At 46.2% G+C, this 27,119-nt stretch overlaps 1 protein-coding gene across 1 annotated transcript in view; it reads right to left on the bottom strand.

Moving 5' to 3' along the window:
• Positions 1 to 6,418: 6,418 nt before the first annotated feature.
• The window catches only part of LOC134990002 (retinal guanylyl cyclase 2-like), a 253,537-nt gene continuing 232,836 nt past the window's right edge, over positions 6,419 to 27,119 (bottom strand). Inside the window, exons 13-17 of the mRNA XM_063950643.1 lie at positions 15,216 to 15,408; positions 13,255 to 13,429; positions 12,717 to 12,815; positions 10,034 to 10,128; positions 6,419 to 6,508 (exon numbers count right to left, since the gene is read on the bottom strand). Coding sequence (XP_063806713.1) covers positions 6,419 to 6,508; positions 10,034 to 10,128; positions 12,717 to 12,815; positions 13,255 to 13,429; positions 15,216 to 15,408 — 652 coding nt within the window. The remainder of the gene's footprint in view (positions 6,509 to 10,033; positions 10,129 to 12,716; positions 12,816 to 13,254; positions 13,430 to 15,215; positions 15,409 to 27,119) is intronic.

Genomic DNA, 27,119 nt, shown 5'->3' on the forward strand with positions numbered 1-27,119 from the left:
GCCCCTCTCATTGATTATATACTGTAGCAGCGCTGCCACTCTCATTGATTACATACTGTAGCAGCGCTGGCTCTCTCATTGATTATATACTGTAGCAGCGCTGCTTCTCTCATTGATTATATACTGTAGCAGCACTGCTCCTCTCATATATTATATACTATAGCAGCGCTGCCTCTCTCATTGATTATATACTGTAGCAGCGCTGCCTCTCTCATTGATTATAAACTGTAGCAGCGCTGCCCCCCTCATTGATTATATACTGTAGCAGCTCTGCCTCTCTCATTGATTATATACTATAGCAGCGCTGCCCCTCTCATTGATTATATACTGTAGCAGCGCTGCCTCTCTCATTGATTATATACTGTAGCAGCGCTGCCTCTCTCATTGATTATATACTGTAGCAGCACTGCCCCTCTCATATATTATATACAATAGCAGTGCTGCCTCTCTCATTGATTATATACTGTAGCAGTGCTGCCTCTCTCATTGATTATATACTGTAGCAGCGCTGTCTCTCTCACTGATTATATACTGTAGCAGCGCTGCCCCTCTCATTGATTATATACTGTAGCAGCGCTGCCCCTCTCATTGATTATATACTGTAGCAGCGCTGTCTCTCTCATTGATTATATACTGTAGCAGAGCTGTCTCTCTCATTGATTATATGCTGTAGCAGCACTGCTCTTCTCATTGATTATATACTATAGCAGCGCTGCCCCTCTCATTGATTATATACTGTAGCAGCGCTGCCCCTCTCATTGATTATATACTGTAGCAGCGCTGCCCCTCTCATTGATTATATACTGTAGCAGTGCTGCCCCTCATTAATTATATACTGTAGCAGCGATGTCCCTCTCATTGATTATATACTGTAGCAGCGATGACCCTCTCATTGATTATATACTGTAGCAGCACTGCCCCTCTCACTGATTATAAAATGTATTATATACTGTAGCATCACTGCCCCTCTCAATGATTATATACTGTATTATATACTGTAGCAGCTCTGTCTCTCTCATTTATTATATACTGTAGCAGCGCTTCCCCTTTCATTGATTATATACTGAAGCAGCACTGCCACTCTCACATATTATATACTGTAGAACCGCTGCCCCTCTCATTGATTATATATTGTAGCAGCGCTGCCCCTCTCATATATTATATCCTGTAGCAGCGCTGCCCCTCTCATATATTATATACTGTAGCAGCGCTGCCCCTCTCATTGATAATATACTATAGCAGCACTGCCCCTCTCATTGATTATATACTGTAGCAGCACTGCCCCTCTCATTGATTACATACTGTAGCAGCGCTGCCTCCCTCATATGTTACATACTGTAGCAGCACTGCCCCTCCCATATATTATATACTGTAGCAGCACTACCCCTCTCATTGATTATATACTGTAGCAGCGCTGCCCCTCTCATATATTATATCCTGTAGCAGCGCTGTCTCTCTCATTGATTATATACTGTAGCAGCGCTGCCCCTCTCATTGATTATATACTGTAGCAGCGCTGCACCTCTCATATATTATATACTGTAGCAGCGCTGCCCCTCTCATTGATTATATACTGTAGCAGCGTTGTCTCTCTCATATATTATATACAGTAGCAGCGCTGCCCCTCTCATATGTTATATACTGTAGCAGCACTGCCCCTCTCATATATTATATACTGTAGCAGCGCTATCCCACTCATTGATTATATACTGTAGCAGCGCTGCCCCTCTCATTGATTATATACTGTAGCGGCACTGCCCCTCTCATTGATTATATACTGTAGCAGCGTTGTCTCTCTCATTGATTATATACTGTAGCAGCGCTGTCTCTCTCATTGATTATATGCTGTAGCAGCACTGCTCTTCTCATTGATTATATACTATAGCAGCGCTGCCCCTCTCATTGATTATATACTGTAGCAGTGCTGCCCCTCATTGATTATATACTGTAGCAGCAATGTCCCTCTCATTGATTATATACTATAGCAGCGCTGCCCCTCTCATTGATTATATACTGTAGCAGCGCTGCCCCTCTCATTGATTATATACTGTAGCAGCGCTGCCCCTCTCATTGATTATATACTGTAGCAGCACTGCACTCTCACTGATTATATACTGTATCATGGCCCTCATTCCGAGTTGTTCGCTCGCAAGCTGCTTTTAGCAGCTTTACACACGCTAAGCCGCTGCCTACTGGGAGTGAATCTTAGCATAGTAAAATTGCGAACGAAAGATTCGCAATATTGCGATAAGACATCTCTGTGCAGTTTCTGAGTAACTCGAGACCTACTCGGCATCTGCGATCAGTTCAGTGCTTGTCGTTCCTGGTTTGACGTCACAAACACACCCAGCGTTCGCCCAGACACTCCTCCGTTTCTCCAGCCACTCCCGCGTTTTTCCCAGAAACGGTAGCGTTTTTACACACACTCCCATAAAACGGTCAGTTTCCGCCCAGAAACACCCACTTCCTGTCAATCACATTACGATCACCAGAACGAAGAAAAAACCGTGAGTAAAATTCCTAACTGCATAGCAAATTTACTTGGCGCAGTCGCAATGCGGACATTGCGCATGCGCACTAAGCGGAAAATTTGCTGCGATGCGAAGAAATTTACAGAGCGAACAACTCGGAATGACCCCCCATATACTGTAGCATCACTGCCCCTCTCAATGATTATATACTGTATTATATACTGTAGCTGCGCTGCCCCTCTCATTGATTATATACTGTAGCAGCTCTGTCTCTCTCATTTATTATTATATACTGTAGCAGAGCTTCCCCTTTCATTGATTATATACTGTAGCAGCACTGACACTCTCACATATTATATCCTGTAGCAGCGCTGCCCCTCTCATATATTATATACTGTAGCAGCGCTGCCCCCCCTCATTGATTATATACTGTAGCAGCTCTGCCTCTCTCATTGATTATATACTATAGCAGCGCTGCCCCTCTCATTGATTATATACTGTAGCAGTGCTGCCTCTCTCATTGATTATATACTGTAGCAGCACTGCCCCTCTCATATATTATATACAGTAGCAGCGCTGCCTCTCTCATTGATTATATACTGTAGCAGCGCTGCCTCTCTCATTGATACTATACTGTAGCAGCGCTGCACCTCTCATTGATTATATACTGTAGCAGCGCTGTCTCTCTCATTGATTATATACTGTAGCAGCGCTGTCTCTCTCATTGATTATATACTGTAGCAGCACTGCTCTTCTCATTGATTATATACTGTAGCAGCGCTGTCTCTCTCATTGATTATATGCTGTAGCAGCACTGCTCTTCTCATTGATTATATACTATAGCAGTACTGCCCCTCTCATTGATTATATACTGTAGCAGCTCTGCCCCTCTCATTGATTATATACTGTAGCATCGCTGCCCCTCTCATTGATTATATACTGTAGCAGTGCTGCCCCTCATTGATTATATACTGTAGCAGCACTGCCCCTCTCACTGATTATATATTGTATTATATACTGTAGCATCACTGCCCCTCTCAATGATTATATACTGTATTATATACTGTAGCAGTGCTGCCCCTCTAATTGATTATATACTGTAGCAGCGCTGCCTCCCTCATTTATTATATACTGTAGCAGCGCTTCCCCTTTCATTGATTATATACTGTAGCAGCACTGCCACTCTCACATATTATATACTGTAGCACCGCTGCCCCTCTCATTGATTATATACTGTAGCAGCTCTGTCTCTCTCATTTATTATTATATACTGTAGCAGAGCTTCCCCTTTCATTGATTATATACTGTAGCAGCACTGACACTCTCACATATTATATCCTGTAGCAGCGCTGCCCCTCTCATATATTATATACTGTAGCAGCGCTGCCCCCCCTCATTGATTATATACTGTAGCAGCTCTGCCTCTCTCATTGATTATATACTATAGCAGCGCTGCCCCTCTCATTGATTATATACTGTAGCAGTGCTGCCTCTCTCATTGATTATATACTGTAGCAGCACTGCCCCTCTCATATATTATATACAGTAGCAGCGCTGCCTCTCTCATTGATTATATACTGTAGCAGCGCTGCCTCTCTCATTGATACTATACTGTAGCAGCACTGCACCCCTCATTGATTATATACTGTAGCAGCGCTGTCTCTCTCATTGATTATATACTGTAGCAGCGCTGTCTCTCTCATTGATTATATACTGTAGCAGCGCTGTCTCTCTCATTGATTATATGCTGTAGCAGCACTGCTCTTCTCATTGATTATATACTATAGCAGTACTGCCCCTCTCATTGATTATATACTGTAGCAGCTCTGCCCCTCTCATTGATTATATACTGTAGCATCGCTGCCCCTCTCATTGATTATATACTGTAGCAGTGCTGCCCCTCATTGATTATATACTGTAGCAGCACTGCCCCTCTCACTGATTATATACTGTATTATATACTGTAGCATCACTGCCCCTCTCAATGATTATATACTGTATTATATACTGTAGCAGTGCTGCCCCTCTAATTGATTATATACTGTAGCAGCGCTGCCTCCCTCATTTATTATATACTGTAGCAGAGCTTCCCCTTTCATTGATTATATACTGTAGCAGCACTGCCACTCTCACATATTATATACTGTAGCACCGCTGCCCCTCTCATTGATTATTTATTGTAGCAGCGCTGCCCCTCTCATATATTATATCCTGTAGCAGCTCTGCCCCTCTCATATATTATATACTGTAGCAGCGCTGCCCCTCTCATTGATTATATATTGTAGCAGCGCTGCCCCTCTCATATATTATATACTGTAGCAGCGCTGCCCCTCTCATTGATTATATACTGTAGCAGCGCTGCCCCTGTCATTGATTATATACTGTAGCAGCACAGCAACTCTCATTAATTATATACTATAGCAGCACTGCCCCTCTCATTGATTATATACTGTAGCAGCGCTGCCTCCCTCATATGTTACATACTGTAGCAGCACTGCCCCTCCCATATATTATATACTGTAGTAGCGCTGCCCCTTTCATTGATTATATACTGTAGCAGCGCTGCCCCTCTCATTGATTATATACTGTAGCAGCGCTGTCTCTCTCATTGATTATATACTGTAGCAGCGCTGCCCCTCTCATTGATCATATACTGTAGCAGCGCTGCCCCTCTCATATATTATATACTGTAGCAGCGCTGCCCCTCTCATTGATTATATACTGTAGCAGCGCTACCCCTCTCATTGATTATATACTGTAGCAGCGTGGTCTCATATATTATATACAGTAGCAGCGCTGCCCCTCTCATATGTTATATACTGTAGCAGCACTGCCCCTGTCATTGATTATATACTGTAGCAGCGTTGTCTCTCTCATATATTATATACAGTAGCAGCGCTGCCCCTCATATGTTATATACTGTAGCAGCACTGCCCCTCTCATTGATTATATACTGTAGCAGCGCTGCCCCTCTCATTGATTATATACTGTAGCAGCGCTGCCCCTCTCATTGATTATATACTGTAGCAGTGCTGCCCCTCATTGATTATATACTGTAGCAGCGATGTCCCTCTCATTGATTATATACTGTAGCAGCGATGTCCCTCTCATTGATTATATACTGTAGCAGCGATGTCCCTCTCATTGATTATATACTAGAGCAGCGCTGCCCCTCTCATTGATTATATACTGCAGCAGTGCTGCCTCTCATTGATTATATACTGTAGCAGCGATGTCCCTCTCATTGATTATATACTGTAGCAGCGATGTCCCTCTCATTGATTATATACTAGAGCAGCGCTGCCCCTCTCATTGATTATATACTGTAGCAGTGCTGCCCTCATTGATTATATACTGTGGCAGCGTTGTCTCTCTCATTGATTATATACTGTAGCAGCGCTGCCCAAAATCTGTACTTTCTGGGCTCTGGGGGAGTTCAAGGGAAATCGCATAGTCAAAATCGGGTATAGCAAGGATCTCACCATGTGTACACACCTTTACACTGCTACTAACATCCGTCTTTTCTGGGGAACTTAAGGCCCATACACACGGTGAGATTCGGGCTATCCCCGTTCTCACTATGCGACAGGGACTATGTCGGCATCGCAAGCATATAATGAGTGTGCTTGTGATACTGACTGTGTGATTTTGGCTAAGTGTCAATTTTGACTTTCTCTTCTACAAAGAGAGTCAAAATTGACTCGCCTGCACAATCTATCTAGGCTTGCGATGCCGACCGCGCGGGACCACGCATCGGCATCGAACCGGGATCGCAAGGTGACTTTCCCCTTGCGTTCTGCACTAACTTTTCTTACGATTTTGACTATATAGTCAAAATCGTAAGAAAATATCTCACCGTGTGTACACACCATTAGTCTTGCTATAAATAATTCATTGTATACTGTATCCACAGTCTTGTGACTTAGTGAGTGCTGTAAAAGATATACCTACCCCGGCTTTACATCGGGAGGATTCGGTAAAGGTTTGGTAAAACCATCTTTTCCTACTAGCCAATATGTTTCTTCTATACCTTTTCCCTAAGGAAGAGAGAGTCAGTTAGTTACAGCATGTGCAGTGGAATACTGTGACAGGTACAGGTGTCAGGTGTGAACATGATGCTCAGGAGTCAGAGCAGCAGGACCAAGGGATGAGCAGTGGATTTATAAGGGGGGTGCGGGGGATGCAGGCCACTCCCGATGGTCACCCTTCCAGGGAGTGACGCCAAAATGCTGACTCCTCCACAATGGCAGGAGATGGGTGCTGCAGTGTGAAATTAACCTGCAGCACTCGGCTACTGTCATTGAGAGGAGTCAGCAGTGCCTGAAGAATCTCTGGGGGCAGCCTACATACACGCCCCTAGAGTGAGGTCATCGGCAGCTTCCCTCATGAAGCCACAACCCCTTTAGTGATGTCAGCGGGACTCCCATGAGACCACACCCCTTTACATGAAGCCACAACCCCTTTAGTGATGTCAGCGGGACTCCCGTGAGACCACACCCCTTTACATGAAGCCACAACCCCTTTAGTGATGTCAGCGGGACTCACATGAGACCACATCCTGTTACATGAAGCCACACCCTTTTTTGGCATGCACAGGGTTCTCTTGGCTGAACCATGTATCACCGCTGACTGATGAGCTGCGGGTGGCGGTTGGGGTGGGGGAGTTGTCATTTCTGAACACCACCTGGATTGCCAAACCTCCGGACGGGTCTTGTGGGTGGCTTCTGCTGACTAAAATGATATGCAGCATGCCTATATTCTGTGTGTAGCATTTCATATGCAGATACAGCCACAGTCTCACACAGTATATAGGCATGCTACATATCATTTTAATCAGCAGAAGCTGCTTGTGCATCCTAGCCACATAGCAATGCAAATAAGATGCATTTTCATTAAAAACAATGTGGCTGACGCTGGCATTGAGGCAAGATTTATGAGGACACATCTGTATCCAAGCAGAGGCAGAGGTCACAGTGTTAGTGGCTGTGTGAGTGCTGTGTGCATGTGAGTGGGTTGGTTGTGCAGTAGTGTTCAGAATATGTGTAAGGAGCATTATGTGTGTCATGTAAAAATGCATTAATAATGTGCATCATATGTGTAAAGGGCACTATGTGTGTAATTATGTGTATAGGGGCACTAATAATGTGTAACATATGTGTAAGGGGCACTATGTGTGTCATTATGTGTATAAGGGCATTAATAATGTGCAGCATATGTGTAACAGGGTACTACTGTCTGTGTGTCATTATGTGTATAGGGGCACTAATAATGTGCAGCAAATGTGTAGGGGGCACTATGTGTGTCATTATGTGTATAAGGGCATTAATAATGTACGGCATATGTGTAAGGGGCACTATGTGTGTCATTATGTGTATAAGGGCATTAATAATGTGCGGCATATGTGTCACAGGGTACTACTGTATGTGTCATTATGTGTATAGGGACACTAATAATGTGCAGCAAATGTGTAGGGGGCACTATGTATGTCATTATGTGTATAAGGGCATTAATAATGTGCGGCATATGTGTCATAGGGTACTACTGTATGTGTGTCATTATGTGTATAGGGGCCCTAATAATGTGCAGCAAATGTGTAGGGGGCACTATGTATGTCATTATGTGTATAAGGGCATTAATAATGTGCGGCATATGTGTCACAGGGTACTACTGTATGTGTGTCATTATGTGTATAGGGGCCCTAATAATGTGCAGCAAATGTGTAGGGGGCACTATGTATGTCATTATGTGTATAAGGGCATTAACAATGTGCGGCATATGTGTAAGGGACATTATGTGTAAAAGGGCATTAATAAAGGTTGTCATAATGTGTAAGGCACATGGGGGGTAATTCCAAGTTGATCGCAGCAGGAATTTTGTTAGCAGTTGGGCAAAACCATGTGCACTGCAGGGGAGGCAGATATAACATGTGCAGAAATAGTTAGATTTGGGTGGGTTATTATATTTCTGTGCAGGGTAAATACTGGCTGCTTAAATTTTACACTGCAAATTAGATTGCAGATTGAACACACCACACCCAAATCTAACTCTCTCTGCACATGTTAAATCTGCCTCCCCTGCAGTGCACATGGTTTTGCCCAACTGCTAACAAAATTCCTGCTGCGATCAACTTGGAATTACCCCCATTATGTTTATAAGGACATTAATAATGTGTCTCATATGTGTTAGGGGTATTACTGTGTCGCATTATGTGTTTAAGGTGCTCTACTATGTGGCGTTGTGTATAGAAAGGGCACTACTGTGTCGTCTAATGTGAATAAAGAGCAATAGGGTGTGGTGTAATGTGAATAAGGAGCAATTCAGTGTGATGTAATGTGAATAAGGGGCTCTACTGTGAGGAGTAATGTGATACTACTGTGGGATATAATATGAATTATGGAAACTATTGCATGATCAAATGTGAATAAAGTGCAGTACTGTGTGGCGTAATTGGAATTGGGGTTACTATTGTGTGGCCATGCCCCTTACCAGTAAAAACACACCCCTTTTTGGGCTGTGCGCCAAATGTGCAAACTGTTCTTATTTTAAATATAGGGGGTACAAACACCAACATAAGGACTGCTATGGATGAGGGGTGATGGTGCTGGGAAAGAGGTGCAAGGTCAGAGGCGGAACCAGCGGTGGTGCTAGGGGGCACCAGCCAAAATCTTGCCTAGGGCATCATATTGGTTAGGGCCGGCTCTGGTAACCCTACACCTATAGCACATGCATTCTGATACAGACATGACATGTAGTGATTGAGTACATCCCCATCCATATTACCTGTGCTGAAACAGTTCCCCCACCAGCTCTCCTGAACATACTTTAGATCCACATTTAATGACAATCACACGATGCATCCTCTATGTGTGCCGCTATGAGGGGGTCATTCCGAGTTGTTCGCTCGCAAGCTGCTTTTAGCAGCTTTACACACGCTAAGCCGCCGCCTACTGGGAGTGAATCTTAGCTTCTTAAAATTGCGAACGAAAGATTCGCAATATAGCGAAAAGACATCTCTGTGCAGTTTCTGAGTAACTCGAGACTTACTCGGCATCTGTGATCAGTTCAGTGCTTGTCGTTCCTGGTTTGACGTCATAAACACACCCAGCGTTCGCCCAGACACTCCTCCGTTTCTCCAGCCACTCCCGCGTTTTTCCCAGAAACGGTAGCGTTTTTTCGCACACACCCATAAAACGGCCAGTTTCCGCCCAGAAACACCCACTTCCTGTCAATCACATTACGATCACCAGAACGAAGAAAAAACCGTGAGTAAAATTCCTAACTGCATAGCAAATTTACTTGGCGCAGTCGCAGTGCGGACATTGCGCATGCGCACTAAGCGGAAAACCGCTGCGATGCGAAAAAATTTACCGAGCGAACAACTCGGAATGACCCCCTGAATCCGCTCCTTTTTAGTCTGTTTTTCAACATTAGTCTATGAGAGCGCACAGCATACAGCAAGGCTGCTAGCAAGGAATATTTTTATAAATGAACAGAACTGTTCCACAAAAAAGAAAGAGAAGTCAGCGCTACCTACCAGCACCCTGCAGGGTTTGGTCACTTACCTTTAGTTCTGTTTTTCCTCTAAGCTGTATTTTATAGTTTTCTTTCAGAGTGCGGAGTGTGGCCACTGTGCTTTGGTTGACGTGGATTCTGTAAGCTGAGAAAGAGAGACAATACACGTATGTCCTATTATCATACTCATCCCAAAATAAGTAGAATGCAAGACGCAGGGTATATTCCTCTGCTGCAGTTACAGACGGGGGAATGTTTTTGGGACAGATTTCCTATGAAAAAACTTTTATCTTTCTTATATATGCTGAGCAGAGTTTCGGGGATGATTGTGGGAAGTTAAAGACTAGAGGCCTGATTGTGAGTTGTAGGCATCAACAGCCGCTATTCCGTATGCCCATGGTATTCTACTAACCGGGGGCGCAGCAAGAAAGGGGAGGGCCCATCTGCAACCTCTGTCACTGGCTTTTTCTACAGCAGATTAGGAGTCTACTGCGTGTGCGCTAATCTTCGAGAAAATGGCACAGGCGCCATTTTCCCAGTGATTTCTGCAGTGCGCATGCGCAGATATCCGGAAACATGGCCCCTGTGTCATGTTTCCCGTGATAGCTGCAGCGCAGATCTCCAGAAACATGGTGCTTATGCTATGTTCCCCGTGATACCTGCAGTGCCAACGGAGAGATAAGTATTTTGAAGGGACATGCGGTGAGATAAATGGCTCAGGAGGCACTAGCTAGTACCAGAGACAGATTTACACACAGTATATGAGTCCGAGGGTATTACAGCTGCAGCAGTATATACATGTGGGCATTATACACAGCTGCAGCAGTATATACATGTGGGCATTATACACAGGTGCAGCAGTATATACATGTGGGCATTATACACAGGTGCAGCAGTATATACATGTGGGCATTATACACAGGTGCAGCAGTATATACATGTGTGCATTATACACAGGTGCAGCAGAATATACATGTGGGCATTATACACAGGTGCAGCAGTATATACATGTGGGCATTATACACAGGTGCAGCAGTATATACATGTGGGCATTATACACAGGTGCAGCAGTATATACATGTGGGCATTATACACAGGTGCAGCGGTATATACATGTGGCCATTATACACAGGTGCACCAGTATATCCATGTGGGCAGTATACACAGGTGCAGCGGTATATACATGTGGGCATTATACACAGGTGCAGCAGTATATACATGTGGGCATTATACACAGGTGCGGCAGTATATACATGTGGGCATCATACACAGGTGCAGCAGTATATACATGTAAGCATTATACACAGGTGCAGCAGTATATACATGTAGGCATATTACACAGGTACAGCAGTATATTCAGTATGACAGGAAAGGCTCTGCCCCACCTGTCTCACCTCACCGCACGTCACTGATATTGTGAATGGGTGCAGATTGTGCGGTGTGACATGAGCACAGCGATATGATCTCCTAGCGACCCTAGTGCTCAGAGTCTACCGCGCTGCCGGCTAGAGAGGACCCAGATGGAGACTGCACATGGGCCTCTCTTAACATGCCCCTGAGTGACCTCCAGCAATTAGCGTAAGCATGATTCAGCACATGCACTGCCGCCAGTTTCTTCCTTTCCTCAATACATGTGCATTATGAAGAAATCCGCCAAATCCGTCTGCTTTCCCACATGCGCCTGACTCAAGATCACGCCCCATGTCATCTTTCAACTATGGGCCTTATTCAGTGTGGTGCGATCACATACTGAACTATTAATGCCCAGTGCGTATGCGCAGCAGCCATACTGCGTTTGCACACTGCAAGATGTTGTCGCATCTCACATGTGCGGATGCCTCTGCCTCAATGACCGGCAGAGGCATTCGCGGGGCGATTTAGTGAGCTTTAGGGAGAATTGCGGGCAATGCCAGAAATAGCACCCTAAATTTTGCCAACTGGACTCAAATTCAACCCTATATTGTATTTAAATTTGCAGCCCCATAGAGGGTGTGGCTTATAACATGCAGCTAAGGACTTCCATACGTACACATCCTAGCGCGGGATGTACTAACAGGAAAAGGCGGTTAAACCCCAGTTTTCGGGGTTTTGCCACATTTTCCATACGCACAAAAGCCCTGCCTCCGGGTTTCCGAAGTGGAGGGTAATTGCCTGCTATATCTGGAGTTACCCTATAGAAACCTTCAGTTTGGGCTTCTTTCTGCATTGTTGCTGTCAGAGGGATCCGATCGGATCCCTCCAGCACACCCCGCCATTGCCGCATCACTGCACATGCGCAGATGGACTTCTGGGTAATAAACCCAGAAGTCCAGCGACTGGCAGCCATCGCAAAAGGCAGGTCTTATCGGGGGAGCTGCCCTTTGCGATACTAATCACATATGTTAGTACAAATGCGATTACTGTCGGTGGAATGTGTGGCGGGATGTACCGCAAGAGGTCGGTACATGACAGTGTCATATACATATATGATAATAAACTGACCAATTTTCTGATCAGTAGTTAAGGGGTCTATTCATGAAGCAGTGAAAAGTGTGGAGAAGTGAGCCACTGGAGTAGTTGCCCATGGCAACCAATCTGCTGCTTCGTACAATTTTATGGAAGGCACTTTATAAATGCTACGTAAGCACTGATTGGTTGCCATGGGCAACTTCTCCACAGGCTCACTTCTCCATACTTTTCACTTGCTTCATGAATAGACCCACTCAATCTCTACATAAAACTGCTGTGACTTACGCAGTCCTGTGGATTCCATTCGTGACGCTGTATTCACGGTGTCTCCAAATAGACAGTAACGTGGCATAGTGAGGCCCACAACTCCAGCTACACAGGGCCCTGTATAAAGTGACAGAGAGAAAAGTATTGTACACTGATTATTTATATACTAATGTACAGTAATAAAGTTGTGTACTTGTATTGTTCTGCTCCCCCACGCACTGTTTCTATGTCAACCCCTGAACCAAGATGGCCACTCTGCACCTCTAAGCAGCCCCTGCCATACAGCAATATGGCCGAAGGAACGGTTGTGGGAAACCAGCACTATGTATCTCTGGAGATATTCTATGACTGATTCCACTACATCACCCGCGCCCAATGGCCACCCCTGGAGTTGACACAAGTTGGTAATATGATCAATGAATCATTCTTTTAATATGAATTAGAAATAAGGACAGCTACACAACAACGCTGCAGAACGGCTTTTCTAAATACAGTATATTAGTAAAAAAATTTTAAAAATGTAATAAATGCAAATGACTGAGCAGACGCTGTATACCTGAGTGCAAGCCTATCCGGATCCTGACCGGTACGTCCGGCATGTGCCTCATCTGGAAGGTGCCGACTGAGCTCAGGATGTCTAATGACATGTTGGCGATCTCTGCCGCGTGCTTGTTCCCGTTCCTCTTAGGGAGCCCGGAGGCCACCATATAGGCATCGCCAATTGTTTCCACCTGCGGAGAGATAGGCCTTTGTGTTCCAATAATGGGTTCAGTATGAGTTACCTATGGACAGGATGCCAGCTCCATCATAATCCCAACAGCCCCCCCCCCCCATTTGTCCCCCTAACCCTCACCTTTTCCATACCCTAACCCTCCTTTGTGGGTGCCTAACCCTAACCCCTCCGGGTGGTGCCTAACCCTAACTTCCTGGCTGCCTAACCGTAACCCTCCCTCCCCGGTCCCTAACCCTAACCTCCCCCTCTATGTGCCAAACCCTCCCTACCCTAAGCCCAACCCCACTTCTGCTGCCTACACCTAGACCCCCCCCCGTGGCACCGTGGCAGAGCGGCAGTGCAATTGGGACGCCAACTTTGACGCTGGCATCCCAGTCAGTTGTGATAGATAAACAACAGTAATTCCCTGCCCTGTGCTGCTTATGTTATACCCCTATTCCACTAGCTTAAAAAACATGGGTAAATGCATGGGGGCGCGCATTTACCTGTGTTTTTTGCAAGTGGAAAAGGGTCCCCCGCAAAAACCCAGATCAAGTGACCCGTGAATCCTACCCTGATATCTACTTGGGTAGGACACGGGAATGATCCGGGTAAGGTTGTAGTGTACACGGAAGCCGTGTCGATGCGACACGGCTCCCGTTTACACTGTATGGAAGGGCGGTGCTGGGAGATCATGTGATCTCCCAGCGCCGCCCCTGTCACGTCACTAGCAGCGTCACCAACCTGGCAATATGCCAGGTTGGTGACTGCTGAAGGGAAAGGGGGCTGAGCACGGGCCGCAGCCGGGTAGCACCCGTGTCAGGCTCCCGGCTGCGACCCGTGCTCGTAGGTGGAAAAGTATACTGTATGGCAATGTAAACTAAAATAAAATCTTTTGACCAATAACTAGATATAACAGTTATATTCATTTTCCCTTGTCTTATTTACTTGTCTGTAGCACTGAGGGTTCTCACTACTTTGCAGACAGCTACAATATTGTTGCAACAAATTGAAACGCATAACGATCCTGGTTGCTTGACAAATTCTGCAGTAGTAGTGAGAATGGATGGGGAGGGGGGTAAAGTGGTTGGAAGACAACAGAATGGTTCATTACAAATCCCCTCCAATATCATCTTTGCTATTGATTTAAAATACAGTAAGTTCTGTTGCGTACAGTACTTTTCTTACTTTAGATATTTTCTTGTCTCTCTATTCCAAAATAGAGACTCATATGACTAAATAAGCCACAGAAACATTTTTACAGCAACGTTATCACTAGATGTTTTGCATTAACGTATCAATCCTCATTTCTTAAAGCACCAAACCAATACACAGTTCAACGACAGCTAGTTAAAACAGACTACATAACTAGAATGATACAGTAGCAGTGATTCCAAAACTTTTTGGAATCACTGCACCCTGGAGTATCAGAATTGTTTTTATGGCACCCCCTAGGCCAAATGTTTCTTAGTGAGAAATTTAGAAACAATTTTTTTCTATAAATTGTGTTTATATGTCATCCGTTGGGTCAGTTATGTGAGGGACAGTATTCACTTCTGTTTGTCCACAAGGTTTATGATTACCCGCCACAAGCACTGCTTTTTCCTATAACATTGACCATAAATAATTTGAATTAGTCCTGAACCACCAATCCAGGCCACCCCTGCAAGTGTCCCGAGGCACCCCGGCGAGCCACGGCACACAATTTGGGAACCACTGCCATATAGCTTAATACAATGTTATTACATTACAGTCTGAATGCTCTGGCTCCGGGCTGTATAGCGGACATCGGCCTATTATCTTACTTTATAGACGTCGTGATTGCCCAGGACTGCATCAAACAAAGTGTAGAGGTCATTCAGAAGGTCGACCACTTCTATGGGCTCACTGAGAGCTGATATGGTGGTGAATCCGACAATATCACTGAAGTAGATGGTAACCTGGTCGAAGTATTCCGGCTCCACCGTAGCTCCAGTTTTCAGGGCTTCCGCAACGGACCTGAAAGGCACAAACCAGCTACTTACTCAGAGCAGGGGGACTGTACTCGTGTGCAGTGTTGGACTGGGGCATGATGGGCCCACCGGGGGGGATGCAGTGATAGGGGCCCATACTTAGGGGTGTGGCCATCCTACAAAGGGGGTGTGGCCAGCCTCCACTGAGGCTTGACATACACAATAGTTTAGTGCTGTGTAATGCAACATATCTACCACGTATAATACAAGTGCATATTCTGGAACCTGATCCCTAGAGTAAGTATTGGGCCCTCAGGCAGTGGGGCCTACCGGTGGATTCCCTGGTACCCCTGTCGGCCAGTCTGACCCTGCTCGTGTGCAAGGAGTTAAATGTGATATGCAGTCATCAGGTCCACGTTCACAATATCGACGCCAGAATGTCGGCAGTTATGATGCCAACATGTGTAAAATGGCCCTCATTCCGAGTTGTTCGCTCGGTATTTTTCATCGCATCGCAGTGAAAATCCGCTTAGTACGCATGCGCAATGTTCGCACTGCGACTGCGCCAAGTAACTTTACTATGAAGAAAGTATTTTTACTCACGGCTTTTTCTTCGCTCCGGCGATCGTAATGTGATTGACAGGAAATGGGTGTTACTGGGCGGATACACGGCGTTTCAGGGGCGTGTGGCTGAAAACGCTACCGTTTCCGGAAAAAACGCAGGAGTGGCCGGGGAAACGGTGGGAGTGCCTGGGCGAACGCTGGGTGTGTTTGTGACGTCAACCAGGAACGACAAGCACTGAAATGATCGCACAGGCAGAGTAAGTCTGGAGCTACTCTGAAACTGCTAACTCGTTTGTAATCGCAATATTGCGCGTACGTCGGTCGCAATTTTAAGAAGCTAAGATTCACTCCCAGTAGGCGGCGGCTTAGCGTGTGTAACTCTGCTACATTCGCCTTGCGAGCGAACAACTCGGAATGAGGGCCCAATGTCATTATAGGCTTAGGGTTAAAAGAGAGAAAAAAATACCAGCCAATCAGCTCCTTTTTTTCCAAATACAGCCTGTAACATGGCAGTTTGGTGCTGATTGGTTGGTAATTTATGGGATCTATTCATGAAGCAGTGAAAAGAGTGGAGAAGTGAGCCAGTGGAGAAGTTGCCCATGGCAACCAATCAGTGTTGAGGTAGCATTTATAAAATGCATTCTATAAAATATACATAGCAGCTGATTGGTTGTCATGGGCAACTTCTCCACTGGCTCACTTCTCCACACTTTTCACTGCGTCATGAATAGACACCTACCTAAAGATTGTTGGGAGGGGCTGAGAACAACCCGGCGGTCTTGGTGCACGTTGGCACCAACGACAAAGTTAGTGGTAGGTGGGATGTCCTAAAGAAAGATTATAGGCACTTAGGCCATAAACTAAAGGCAAGGACATCTACAGTAGGGTAATATTCTCTGAAATATTACCTGTGCCACGCGCTAGCCCAGGGAGGCAGAGGGAGATTAGGGAGGTAAATGTGTGGCTTAGAGACTGGTGTAGGAAAGAGGGGTTTGTGTTCCTGGAACACTAGGCAGACTTCTCAGTCAGGCGCCATCTTTTTTGTCGCGATGGATTGCACCTGAATTAGGAAGGGGCAGCAGTGCTGGGGGAAAGGTTGGTTAGAAGGTTGGAGGAGATTTTAAACTAGGTGCCCGGGGGAGGGTTTAGCTAGAAACTATGGGTCTAGGAGTGAGAATAGTAAGGATGGAGGTAGTGAGCTGAAGACGGATGGAGAAGGGGGGAGGGAAAGAGCAGCTGGCAAGGGTATTACCAAAACACAAAGTAACAATAAATATGGATCGCCATCATTGCATATAGAAAATGATGTTCCTAGCATAAGAGGGAATACTAATCTTAATTGTATGTAAATGCTAGAAGTCTTACGGGGAAAAAGGGAGAACTTGAAGTAATTGCAGCAAACAAACAGTATGATGTTATAGGTATTACTGAAACTTGGTGGGACGAATCTCTGATTGGTCAGTTAATCTGGAGGGTTATACGCTGTTTAGGAGAGACAAATTAAACAAATGGGGTGGAGGGGTATGTCTTTAAGTAAAGCCTTTTTAAAAACCTAATATAAAGGAAGACATTTGCGATGGGACTGGAAATATTGTGGAGACTTTATGGGTAGAAATTGCATGCGGGGGTAAGGGAACTAAAAAGCTACTAACAGGGATATGCTACAAGCCGCCTGATATTAATGTGTCTGATGAGGAATTGTTAATGAGACAAATTTAAAAAGCGGCAGGATTAGGAGATGTAATAGTGATGGGAGATTTTAACTATCAGGAGATTAATTGGATAAATGTTTCATGTGATACCGCTAGGGGTAACAGGTTTTTAAACACACTAAATGATCACTACTTACTTCAACTAATCGAGGAACCAACTAGGAACAACGCAATCTTAGTTCTGGTATTGACAAACAATGGGGATTTGAAATAAAATATTATAGTAGGGGATCCAATCATAAACAGCGACCACAATATGGTCACATTCAACATCAGTTTTCACAAGCAGCTCTATATAGGCTTAACTAAGGCTCTAAACTTTAGCAAAACCAACTTTGACATGATGAGGGAAGCTCTAAGGGACATTGACTGGGAATTTTTGTTTCAAGGCAAGAATACTGCAGAGAAATGGGATGTATTAAAAATGTTGCTCGCTAGTATTACTCGTAAATTCATTCCCATGGGCAGCAAGCAAAGGAGTAATAATTCTAAACCAATGTAGCTCAACAAAAAGATTTAGTAACTAATGGCCTGTAATCTGGTTTCCTCCCACAATCCAAAAATATACTGGTAGGTTAATTGGATCCCAACAAAATTAACCCTAGCATGAATGTGTGCGTGTGTACATGTGGTAGGGAATATTGGGGGTCATTCCGATCCGATCACTCGCTGTAGTTTGTCGCAGTGTGCCGGCGCATGGCAGCTTTTGTTGCCTAGCGATCGCCTCTGAGACAGAGGCGGTCGCTGGGCGGGAGGGGGCTGAACGTTAAGCCACCGTTTAGGGGGAGTGGTCCGGCCAATGCAGGTGTGGGGGCATTGGGGGGGCGGACCGTGGTGGCTGCATGATGTCTCTGCAGCCAGCGGCAGCAACAATTCACTGCCGGCCAGCCGCAGGAGCTGCGCTGGCCGGGAGTTACTCCTCAAATACAAAGGCATCGCCGCAGTGCGATGCTTTCGTAATTTGTGCGGGGGGGGGGGCGGCACTGACATGCGGGGCGGATTAGCTCTGTGCTGGGCGTCCCTCCGCATGTCAGGGAAGATGATCGTAGCTGTGGTAAATTTAGCACAGCTATGATCAACTCGGAATGACCCCCATAGAGTGTAAGCTCCACTGGGGCAGGGACTGATGTGAATGGCCAAATATTCTCTCTGTAAAGCGCTGCGGAACATTTGTGTGCTATGGCCCTCATTCCGAGTTGATCGGTCGCAAGGCGAATTTAGCAGAGTTACACACGCTAAGCCGCCGCCTACTGGGAGTGTATCTTAGCATCCTAAAATTGCGACCGATGTATTCGCAATATTGCGATTACTAACTACTTAGCAGTTTCAGAGTAGCTCCAGACTTACTCTGCCTGTGCGATCAGTTCAGTGCTTGTCGTTCCTGGTTGACGTCACAAACACACCCAGCGTTCGCCCAGGCACTCCCACCGTTTCTCCGGCCACTCCTGCGTTTTTTCCGGAAACGGTAGCGTTTTCAGCCACACGCCCCTGAAACGCCGTGTTTCCGCCCAGTAACACCCATTTCCTGTCAATCACATTACGATCGCCGGAGCGAAGAAAAAGCCGTGAGTAAAAATACTTTCTTCATAGTAAAGTTACTTGGCGCAGTCGCAGTGCGAACATTGCGCATGCGTACTAAGCGGATTTTCACTGCGATGCGATGAAAAATACCGAGCGAACAACTCGGAATGAGGGCCTATATAAATAACAGGTACTAAATAAGTAGATAAATGGGCAAAAAGAGGCGAGCTTTCAAAAAGTATAAATTGGACGGGAAGGGGGAGTCATTCCAGTTCTATAAGGATTGTAACAAAATATGCAAAAAATAAAGCAGAGCATCTAAAATAGAAACCAAAAAGCTAATAGCAAAGGAAAGTAAATCAAACCCCAACAAGTTTTTTAAATACACAAACAGCAAAAGATGAAGGAGAGTATTGTCCCTTTTAAAAGGCAAGTTGGGAGTCTTACTCAAAGACGACAATGAAATAGCGTAAAAATTAAACAAGTTTTTCTCATCTATAGTCACAAGAGAGCACCAGATGGCGGGATTAATGCATAACCTCAGCAACGATAATGTCCAACTGTTAAGTGCTCATTTAAGTGAGGAAGTAGTCTGTGATCGATTAATAAAAATAAGATTAATAAATCACCTGGTCCCGACGAATTCACCCAAGGGTTCTCATGAAGCTACACTCTGAATTAGCAAGACGCCTGTATTTGATTTTCATTGACTCACTTACATCAGACATGGTTCCCAAAGACTAGCGCATAGCGGAAGTAGTGCCAATATTTAAAAAGGGAAGTAAATATGAACCGGGTAATTATTGACCAGTAAGTCTTACATCTATAGTGGGTAAAGTACTGGAAGGTATTTTAAGGGATAGTATACAGGAGTTCCTTTAAGCCAATAAGGTTATTAATAGGAACCAACATGGATTTGTGAAGGATATATCATGCCAAACTAACTTAGTAGGCTTTTATGGAAAAGTTAATGCGAACCTAGATCAGGGTAAAGAGATTGATGTAATCTTTTTAGACTTTGTTAAAGCTTTCGATACAGTACCTCACATGAGACTTATCTACAAATTAAGAGAACTTGGGCAAGGGAGTACAATATGCACTTGGGTTAGAAATTGGTTGGATAAAAGGGAGCAGCAAGTGGTGGTAAATGGAACTTTTTCGGCATTGACTGAAGTACTAAGTGGTGTGCCACAAGGGTCTGTACTTGGACCACTACTGTTCAACATTTTCATAAATGATCTAAAGGCAGGTCTAGAGAGCATGGTGTCAATTTTTGCAGACAATACCAAACTGTGTAAGGTTATAAATTCGGAGGAGGATGCAGAGTCTCTTCAGAACGACTTATTTAAACTAGAAGCATGGGCCGCAAAATGGAGAATGAGGTTCAGTATAGACAATTGTACGGTAATGTACTCTGGTAGCAAGAACAAATATACTACCTACTTACACACTAAATTGGGAAAAACTAGGGGTTTCGGTATTGGAAAAAGACTTAGGAGTTAACATAGATAATAAACTTAGCAGTAGTACCCAAAGTAAGAAAGCAGCAAAAAAGGCAAACTAGGTATTAGCATGCATAAAGCGAGGAATTGATGCAAGGGATGAGAGTGTTATTCTCATTATATAGATCACTAGTGAGGCCACATCTTGAATACTGTGCACAATTATGGGCACCATACTATAAAAAGGACATCCTGGGGGGCGTGGCTTGGACGTTGTCCTGCTCAGACATCTTGGGCTGGAGCTCCTGCAATCAAGGACTCCAAAACACTGAGAAAAGTGCCCAATATAACTTCCATCAGCCCCTACTGTGACCTGGTGTGCTGCTGACAGCGGTGGGCTGCCTGAAGAGAGGTCCCGCAGCACTGAGGGGTCATTTCCGCCGCTGCGAGATTGCGGCCTACTGGACTTCCAGAAGCTGGGGCCTCGAGTTTGGAGGCATCCCGGCGACGAGCTCTGGAACCCGTTCACGGCCGTGGCGGGACCCGGCGGACCTCCTGCAGACACCCCACACGACTTCCAACCAGTGGAGACCCCTCCCCAGACCCTCAGGTACCTGCAGCTACCCTCCTGTGCCTGGAACAGCGGGTAGAGGGAGTATCTCTCTCCGCGGTGCGCGCCGTGAGCTCCCGGCCGGGCGCACTTTAAACACTCTGCCCCGCTCAATCTCCGGCCCCCGGTGGCTCCGGCACTCGTACTGTGCCTCCCCGCACCTGAGACCCCACCGCAGACCGCTATCCCTGAGCTGCAGGGCGGCCTGGGCGCTCCCACGGGCTGAGGCCTAGCCCCCCCTCCAGAGCCGGGGACTCGATTTCCACAGCATCCGGCACGTCCTTCCTGCGGCACCGTTCACAGACGCAGCACGGCCCGAAAGGCTCCATCCGACCCAGCAACTCACCTGTGGCTGCTTCCATCAGGAAGAGGGGCCCCTCCGCACCTGGTATCCTGTGCTGTGGCGGCCCGGAGATGTCTATAAGGTGAGCTGCCTTGATCTCCCTGTATGCGGCGGCCATCTTGAAAGCCTATATATGGGAAGGCACCCTGTTGTTGATCACGGAAGCCAAGTGGGGACTATTAACACTCTACCTGGCTCCTCATGACCATATTCCTCCCTGTGCATTTCCAAGATTGCTGGCTCTGTGCTTGGCCTTACATCCTCTGACCCTCTGGATACAGTGGATTGTCCTATTTCAATACCTCCACACATCGTGGGATTACTGGGCTTCGATTATCCCTGGGCGCTCGGGGAATGGGAGTCACCGCTGGCCGGGTCTCTAGTTCTCCCTGTGTAGCTCCTCAGTGATATCCATGTGAAACACCTTTATTTCTCTGCAAGGCATTGGGCTCTACCCCATCTTCTTCACAGTTTTTTCTATACATCTATACATTGCCGCTCTGAAATATAGTGGTCATGTCTAACAGAAACCGTAAAGCTCCCCCTGGAGACTTCTCATCTTTCTTTGGCCCTAAACGGGGCAAAAATGTGAATCAGCACCCGGTCTCACCTGGGACTCTGCAGGATGCGGGGTCCTCCCCGTCCAGATCTGACTCGGCTCTCACTGTTGACGCTGATCCCTATGACTCTCTAGTACAGAGGATTGCGACCACATTCAGAGTTGAACTACGTGCGGCCATCCAGGAGCTTAAAACGGAGATATCCTCCCTGGGCTCTCGTACTGACGCTTTAGAACGTAAGACCGATGATATCTGCAATTATCAGGATGTGGTTACTCAGGAAGTCTCAGAATTGCGGTCGGAAGTTGACCTCATGCGCGAACAAGTCGAGGACCTGGAGAATCGCTCGCGCAGAAACAATTTGCGAATACGCAACGTACCAGAGTCGATAGATACAACTGCGCTGTCTGAGTATCTCCTGGGCCTATTTCAGTAACTACTCCCGGACCTCTCGGAAGACCAGTTTCTGCTGGATAGAGCGCATAGAGCTCTCCGTGCAAAACCACCCCCGGACCAACCCCCGAGAAACATTGTCCTCCGCATGCACTTCTTCCACGTCAAAACAAAAGTGCTCAATGCTTGCCGGGGCACCCCTGCTATCCCATATAAAGGATCATACCTCCTCATTTTCCAAGATCTGGCCCCCTCCACACTCAAAAAACGGAGGGAAATGTTACCCGTCACTAAGGCCTTACGCAACCGCCAGATTCTATACAGATGGGGATTTCCGTTTGCCCTGCAGTTCACCTTCAACGGTCGGAATCATTATGTGAAGAACCCTGAAGATGGCTTGTCGGCTCTCAATCGATTGGGGCTCTTCTCGACTTCTCCTCCTGCATCATCCTCAGATTCCCCTGAGGGCCCGAAGTCGAGATTGCCCCCACGTGCCGAATGGTCGACCGCCCGCTGATTACACTACACGCTCTCAAGACTTTCAGGTTTTTGTTACAAGGACTTGTAGAATATCTTTTTCTGCCTTAATATTATAGAGATGATGTTTGTTTTCTTGTTTATACGTTATCTGTGTCTTTTGCCCCTTCATCCTGAGCAGCGGCATGGGGTTCCCCTTTTACACCTTCACAGCCTGCCTCCCCGGCTCATGGTTTCACTGGCCTTGTGATGCTATCATACGAGCGGCCCGGGGTCGCCCCATGCCGCTGTTCGGCGATACTACGGTTGACTTTGTTGATGATAATTGTCCATCTCTATTAACTGCTACATGTTTTTGTCCTTTCATGTTCATATATTATACTGTGATAGTTTATCCTGACACACTAGGGTATTGTTCGTCCCTTTGCTGGGGTCACCCCGTTACTGGAATAGACCCTCCCTAGTTAGAGTTTGTCAAGACCCTATCTACAAGTTATTGGGGTTCCCCCCCTTTGCCTTGCAGACCCCCGTCCCCCATGCCCGTGTTAATGACCCACGTTCTTTTGTTATTTTGGCTGGTTTACAGCTGGCACACCTCTGTTCTCCTCTCGGCCTCACCCCCACAACACCCGGATCTCCTCCTGTACGGAGGTGGTCCTATGGTGGTGTTGTATGTCGTGTCCTTTGGACTGCGACCTTTTCCAGATACTCGGTTGGCCATACGGCCTCCGTCCCCCTCGTTTTTTTCCCCCTAACTTCCCCTGTCCTGCTTCTTCCCCCCCTACTCGGCTTTGCACTACACTCTGGGTGGTCAGACCTCCCTCGAGCCGAATCTTGCACTGGAACCCCCCATGACTCTTAATATTGTATCGTTGAATGTCAACGGACTCAACTCCCCCCAAAAGCGAACCATGGCCATCCAATTTTTTAAAAAACAGAAAGCTGACATAATTCTTTTACAGGAAACACATTTTAAAACTGTACATCCCTCCTTGGCCTCGAGAGCCTACCCTCAGGCCTTCTACTCTACAACCCCCCAAAAACGTAAGGGTACTGCTATCCTGCTTCATGCCTCACTTCATTACGCTATTAAGAATTCTTTTTCAGATCCCAAGGGTCGCTTCAATATTGTTGTCTTACAGCTTGGGAACTCCTTTCTGACTGTCGCCTCGATTTACTCCCCTAATATGGAGCAGGGTGCCTTCCACAGCGATTTCTGCGCTCAACTTGATAAACTAACAAAGGGACGGGTAATAATTGGTGGGGACTTCAATGCCGTGCCAGATTTAGTGTGGGACCGTACCCAATCTCGTATCCCAAGTCCTTCGACAGTTAGGGAATCCAGACGATTAGCTGACTACATAACGTCCTCGGGATATTACGATGCTTGGAGGGTATTGTACCCGTGTGAACGTACGTACACTCATTACTCTATTCCCCATGACCTTCACTCCAGACTTGACCTTTTTCTAGTAGACTCTTCCACTGTACAAGGCCTGATTAAGGCCTCGGTCTCCCCTGTGGTGTGGTCAGATCACTTAGCGGTTTCATTAACCGTTGATTCCTCCCCTTCACCTCCCACAACTTTCCGTTGGAGACTGAACTCTGCTCTCCTTCTGAAAAAGGAATATCTCATCCATACTGCTGGAGTCCTGGAGGAATTCTTCTCCTTGAATTCCACGGACGATATATCTCCCGAATAGTATGGGAGGCACATAAGGCTTCCATTCGGGGTCACTTTATTTCTCTGGCTAAAGCCCAAAAACTGAAGGATCGCCGGGCGGTTGCGAATCTTGAGCACCAAATCAAAGAGCTAACGATCCAACATCAACAGACGCCCAGACGCTCTTTATATAGCAAACTCCTGGCTCTTAAAGGTCAATTATACCAAATCTTATCTGCCAAAGCCGCTAAGACCATGCGATGGTTACAACATAAGTTCTACTCTAAGGGTGACAAAGCTGACTCCCTTCTAGCCTCCCGCTTACGCGCTCGTAAACAGAGGAACAGGATCCTCTCGCTAAAAGACCAACATCACAAGCTGACTTATGACCCTCAGAAAATAGCCCACTGTTTCAAAGACTATTACCAATCCCTGTATAACCTGCCTACTCCAGACGACTCCGTTAGTCTGCAGGAGCGCATAGACAACTTCCTTTCTTCCTGCCCCCTCCCGGTACTTTCTAAACAACAGACAGATTTGCTCAGCGCAGAGATCACTGCGGAGGAAATTGATCTTACAATCAAATCATTGAGGAACGCCTCGGCTCCGGGTCCAGATGGTCTACCAGCTTTATACTATAAGAAGTTTGGTGGAACTCTGACCCCGGCCCTGACAGTATTGTTCAATGCGATTCTAGCCGGTACACCCTTCGATGGCTCCACTACTAGAGCTGAAATAGTTGTCATACCTAAACCTGGACGCGACCTCACGGACTGCGGCAGCTATCGCCCAATATCGCTGCTAAATTCAGACCTGAAATTATTTGCGAAGATACTTGCAAACCGTCTTGCGGGGATGATATCTTCCCTGGTCCACCCAGACCAGGTTGGATTTATCCCTGGGAGACAGGCCTTTGACAACATTAGGCGGGCGATCGATACCCTGCACTTTGCTGACTCCTCTAAGATCCCCTCCCTGGCGATGGGGCTAGACGCTAAAAAAGCGTTCGACCGCATATCTTGGTTGTATATGGATTGCACCCTTCGACGCTTTGGTCTTTCGGGCTGTTTTCTCACGGGCATAGAATCTCTCTACGCTTCCCCGTCAGCTTGTGTCCTAGTGAATGGCCTATTGTCCCCTCCATTCTCGATTACAAATGGCACGAGACAGGGCTGTCCTTTGTCACTCTTAATTTTCGCTCTAATGATAGAACCTCTGGCGTCTGGGATCCGCAGCTGCCCGGATATCTCGGGGATCACAATAGGCTCCTCTCAGTTCAAGATCTCTCTATATGCGGATGATATTTTACTTACTCTCTCGAACCCGCTTATTTCTCTCCCAAACCTTTTCAAAATTATACAGGAGTTTGGTGTTATTTCCAATTTTAAAGTCAACGCTGCTAAGACAGAGGTATTGGACTTTCACCTACAAGCCCCGTTGAAAGCTTCCCTATTTAGTAGCTTCAAATTTGATTGGAAAAAATCCCGCTTGAAATACCTAGGCGTATATCTCACCAGACAATATTCCCAACTATATGCAGCTAACTATCCTGGGTTGATTCATAGTGTTACTGGTGACCTCCTGAGGTGGTCTGGTCAGTTAATTTCATGGTCTGGCCGAGCCAATGCCCTGAAAATGAATGTCTTACCTCGCCTCTTATACTTCTTTCAAGCGCTCCCGGTGCGGATCCCCTCCCATGTGTTTTTAGATCTGCAGAAGAAATTCTCACACTTTTTATGGTCGGGCAGGAGACCTCGTGTCCACCTCAAGACGCTGTACAACAGGGCCAGGGAGGGTGGACTTGGAGTGCCCAATATTAAATTGTATTATTATGCGGCCCATCTATCCCAGGCCGTTCTCTGGCACTCGCACATATCTTTCCGTAGATGGGTTCAACTGGAATCCGAACTTGTTCGTGTGCGCTCCATCTCCACCCTTCTATGGATCCCTCGTTCTCATAGGCCCCCTGAATATACTAATTTCCCATCTATAACATTCACCGTCTCGCTATGGGACAGGCTCACCAAGACCTTTGCTCTATTGTCCTCCCCTCCCGCTCTTGCACCTCTATGGGACAACCCACTGTTTGCCGGAGGACGAGCCTCACATGCCTTCCAGCATTGGTTAGCTCATGATCTTCTGTTTATTAACGATATAGCATTGTCACGCTCTTTTCCAGCTTTCTCAGATCTACAGAGTCGATATGGACTCCCCCCACAATGTTTCTTCCAGTACCTGCAACTACGTAGCTTTCACTTAGCTTTTCTCCAATCCCATAGCTCTTTGTCCCGATCCCCTCTGGAATCATTATGCTTCCTTCGCTCCCCCTCTAAGGGCCTTTTGTCAACGATATATCGCCTTACGCTCACTCATAACCTACCCACATTAGCCCCTCACGAGATAGCTTGGGAAACTGACTTGCAGGACCACATAGAGACAGACACCTGGGAACAGATTAAACAGAACTTAGTT

Source organism: Pseudophryne corroboree, chromosome 2, assembly GCF_028390025.1.
Source record: "Pseudophryne corroboree isolate aPseCor3 chromosome 2, aPseCor3.hap2, whole genome shotgun sequence".
NCBI lineage: Eukaryota > Metazoa > Chordata > Amphibia > Anura > Myobatrachidae > Pseudophryne > Pseudophryne corroboree.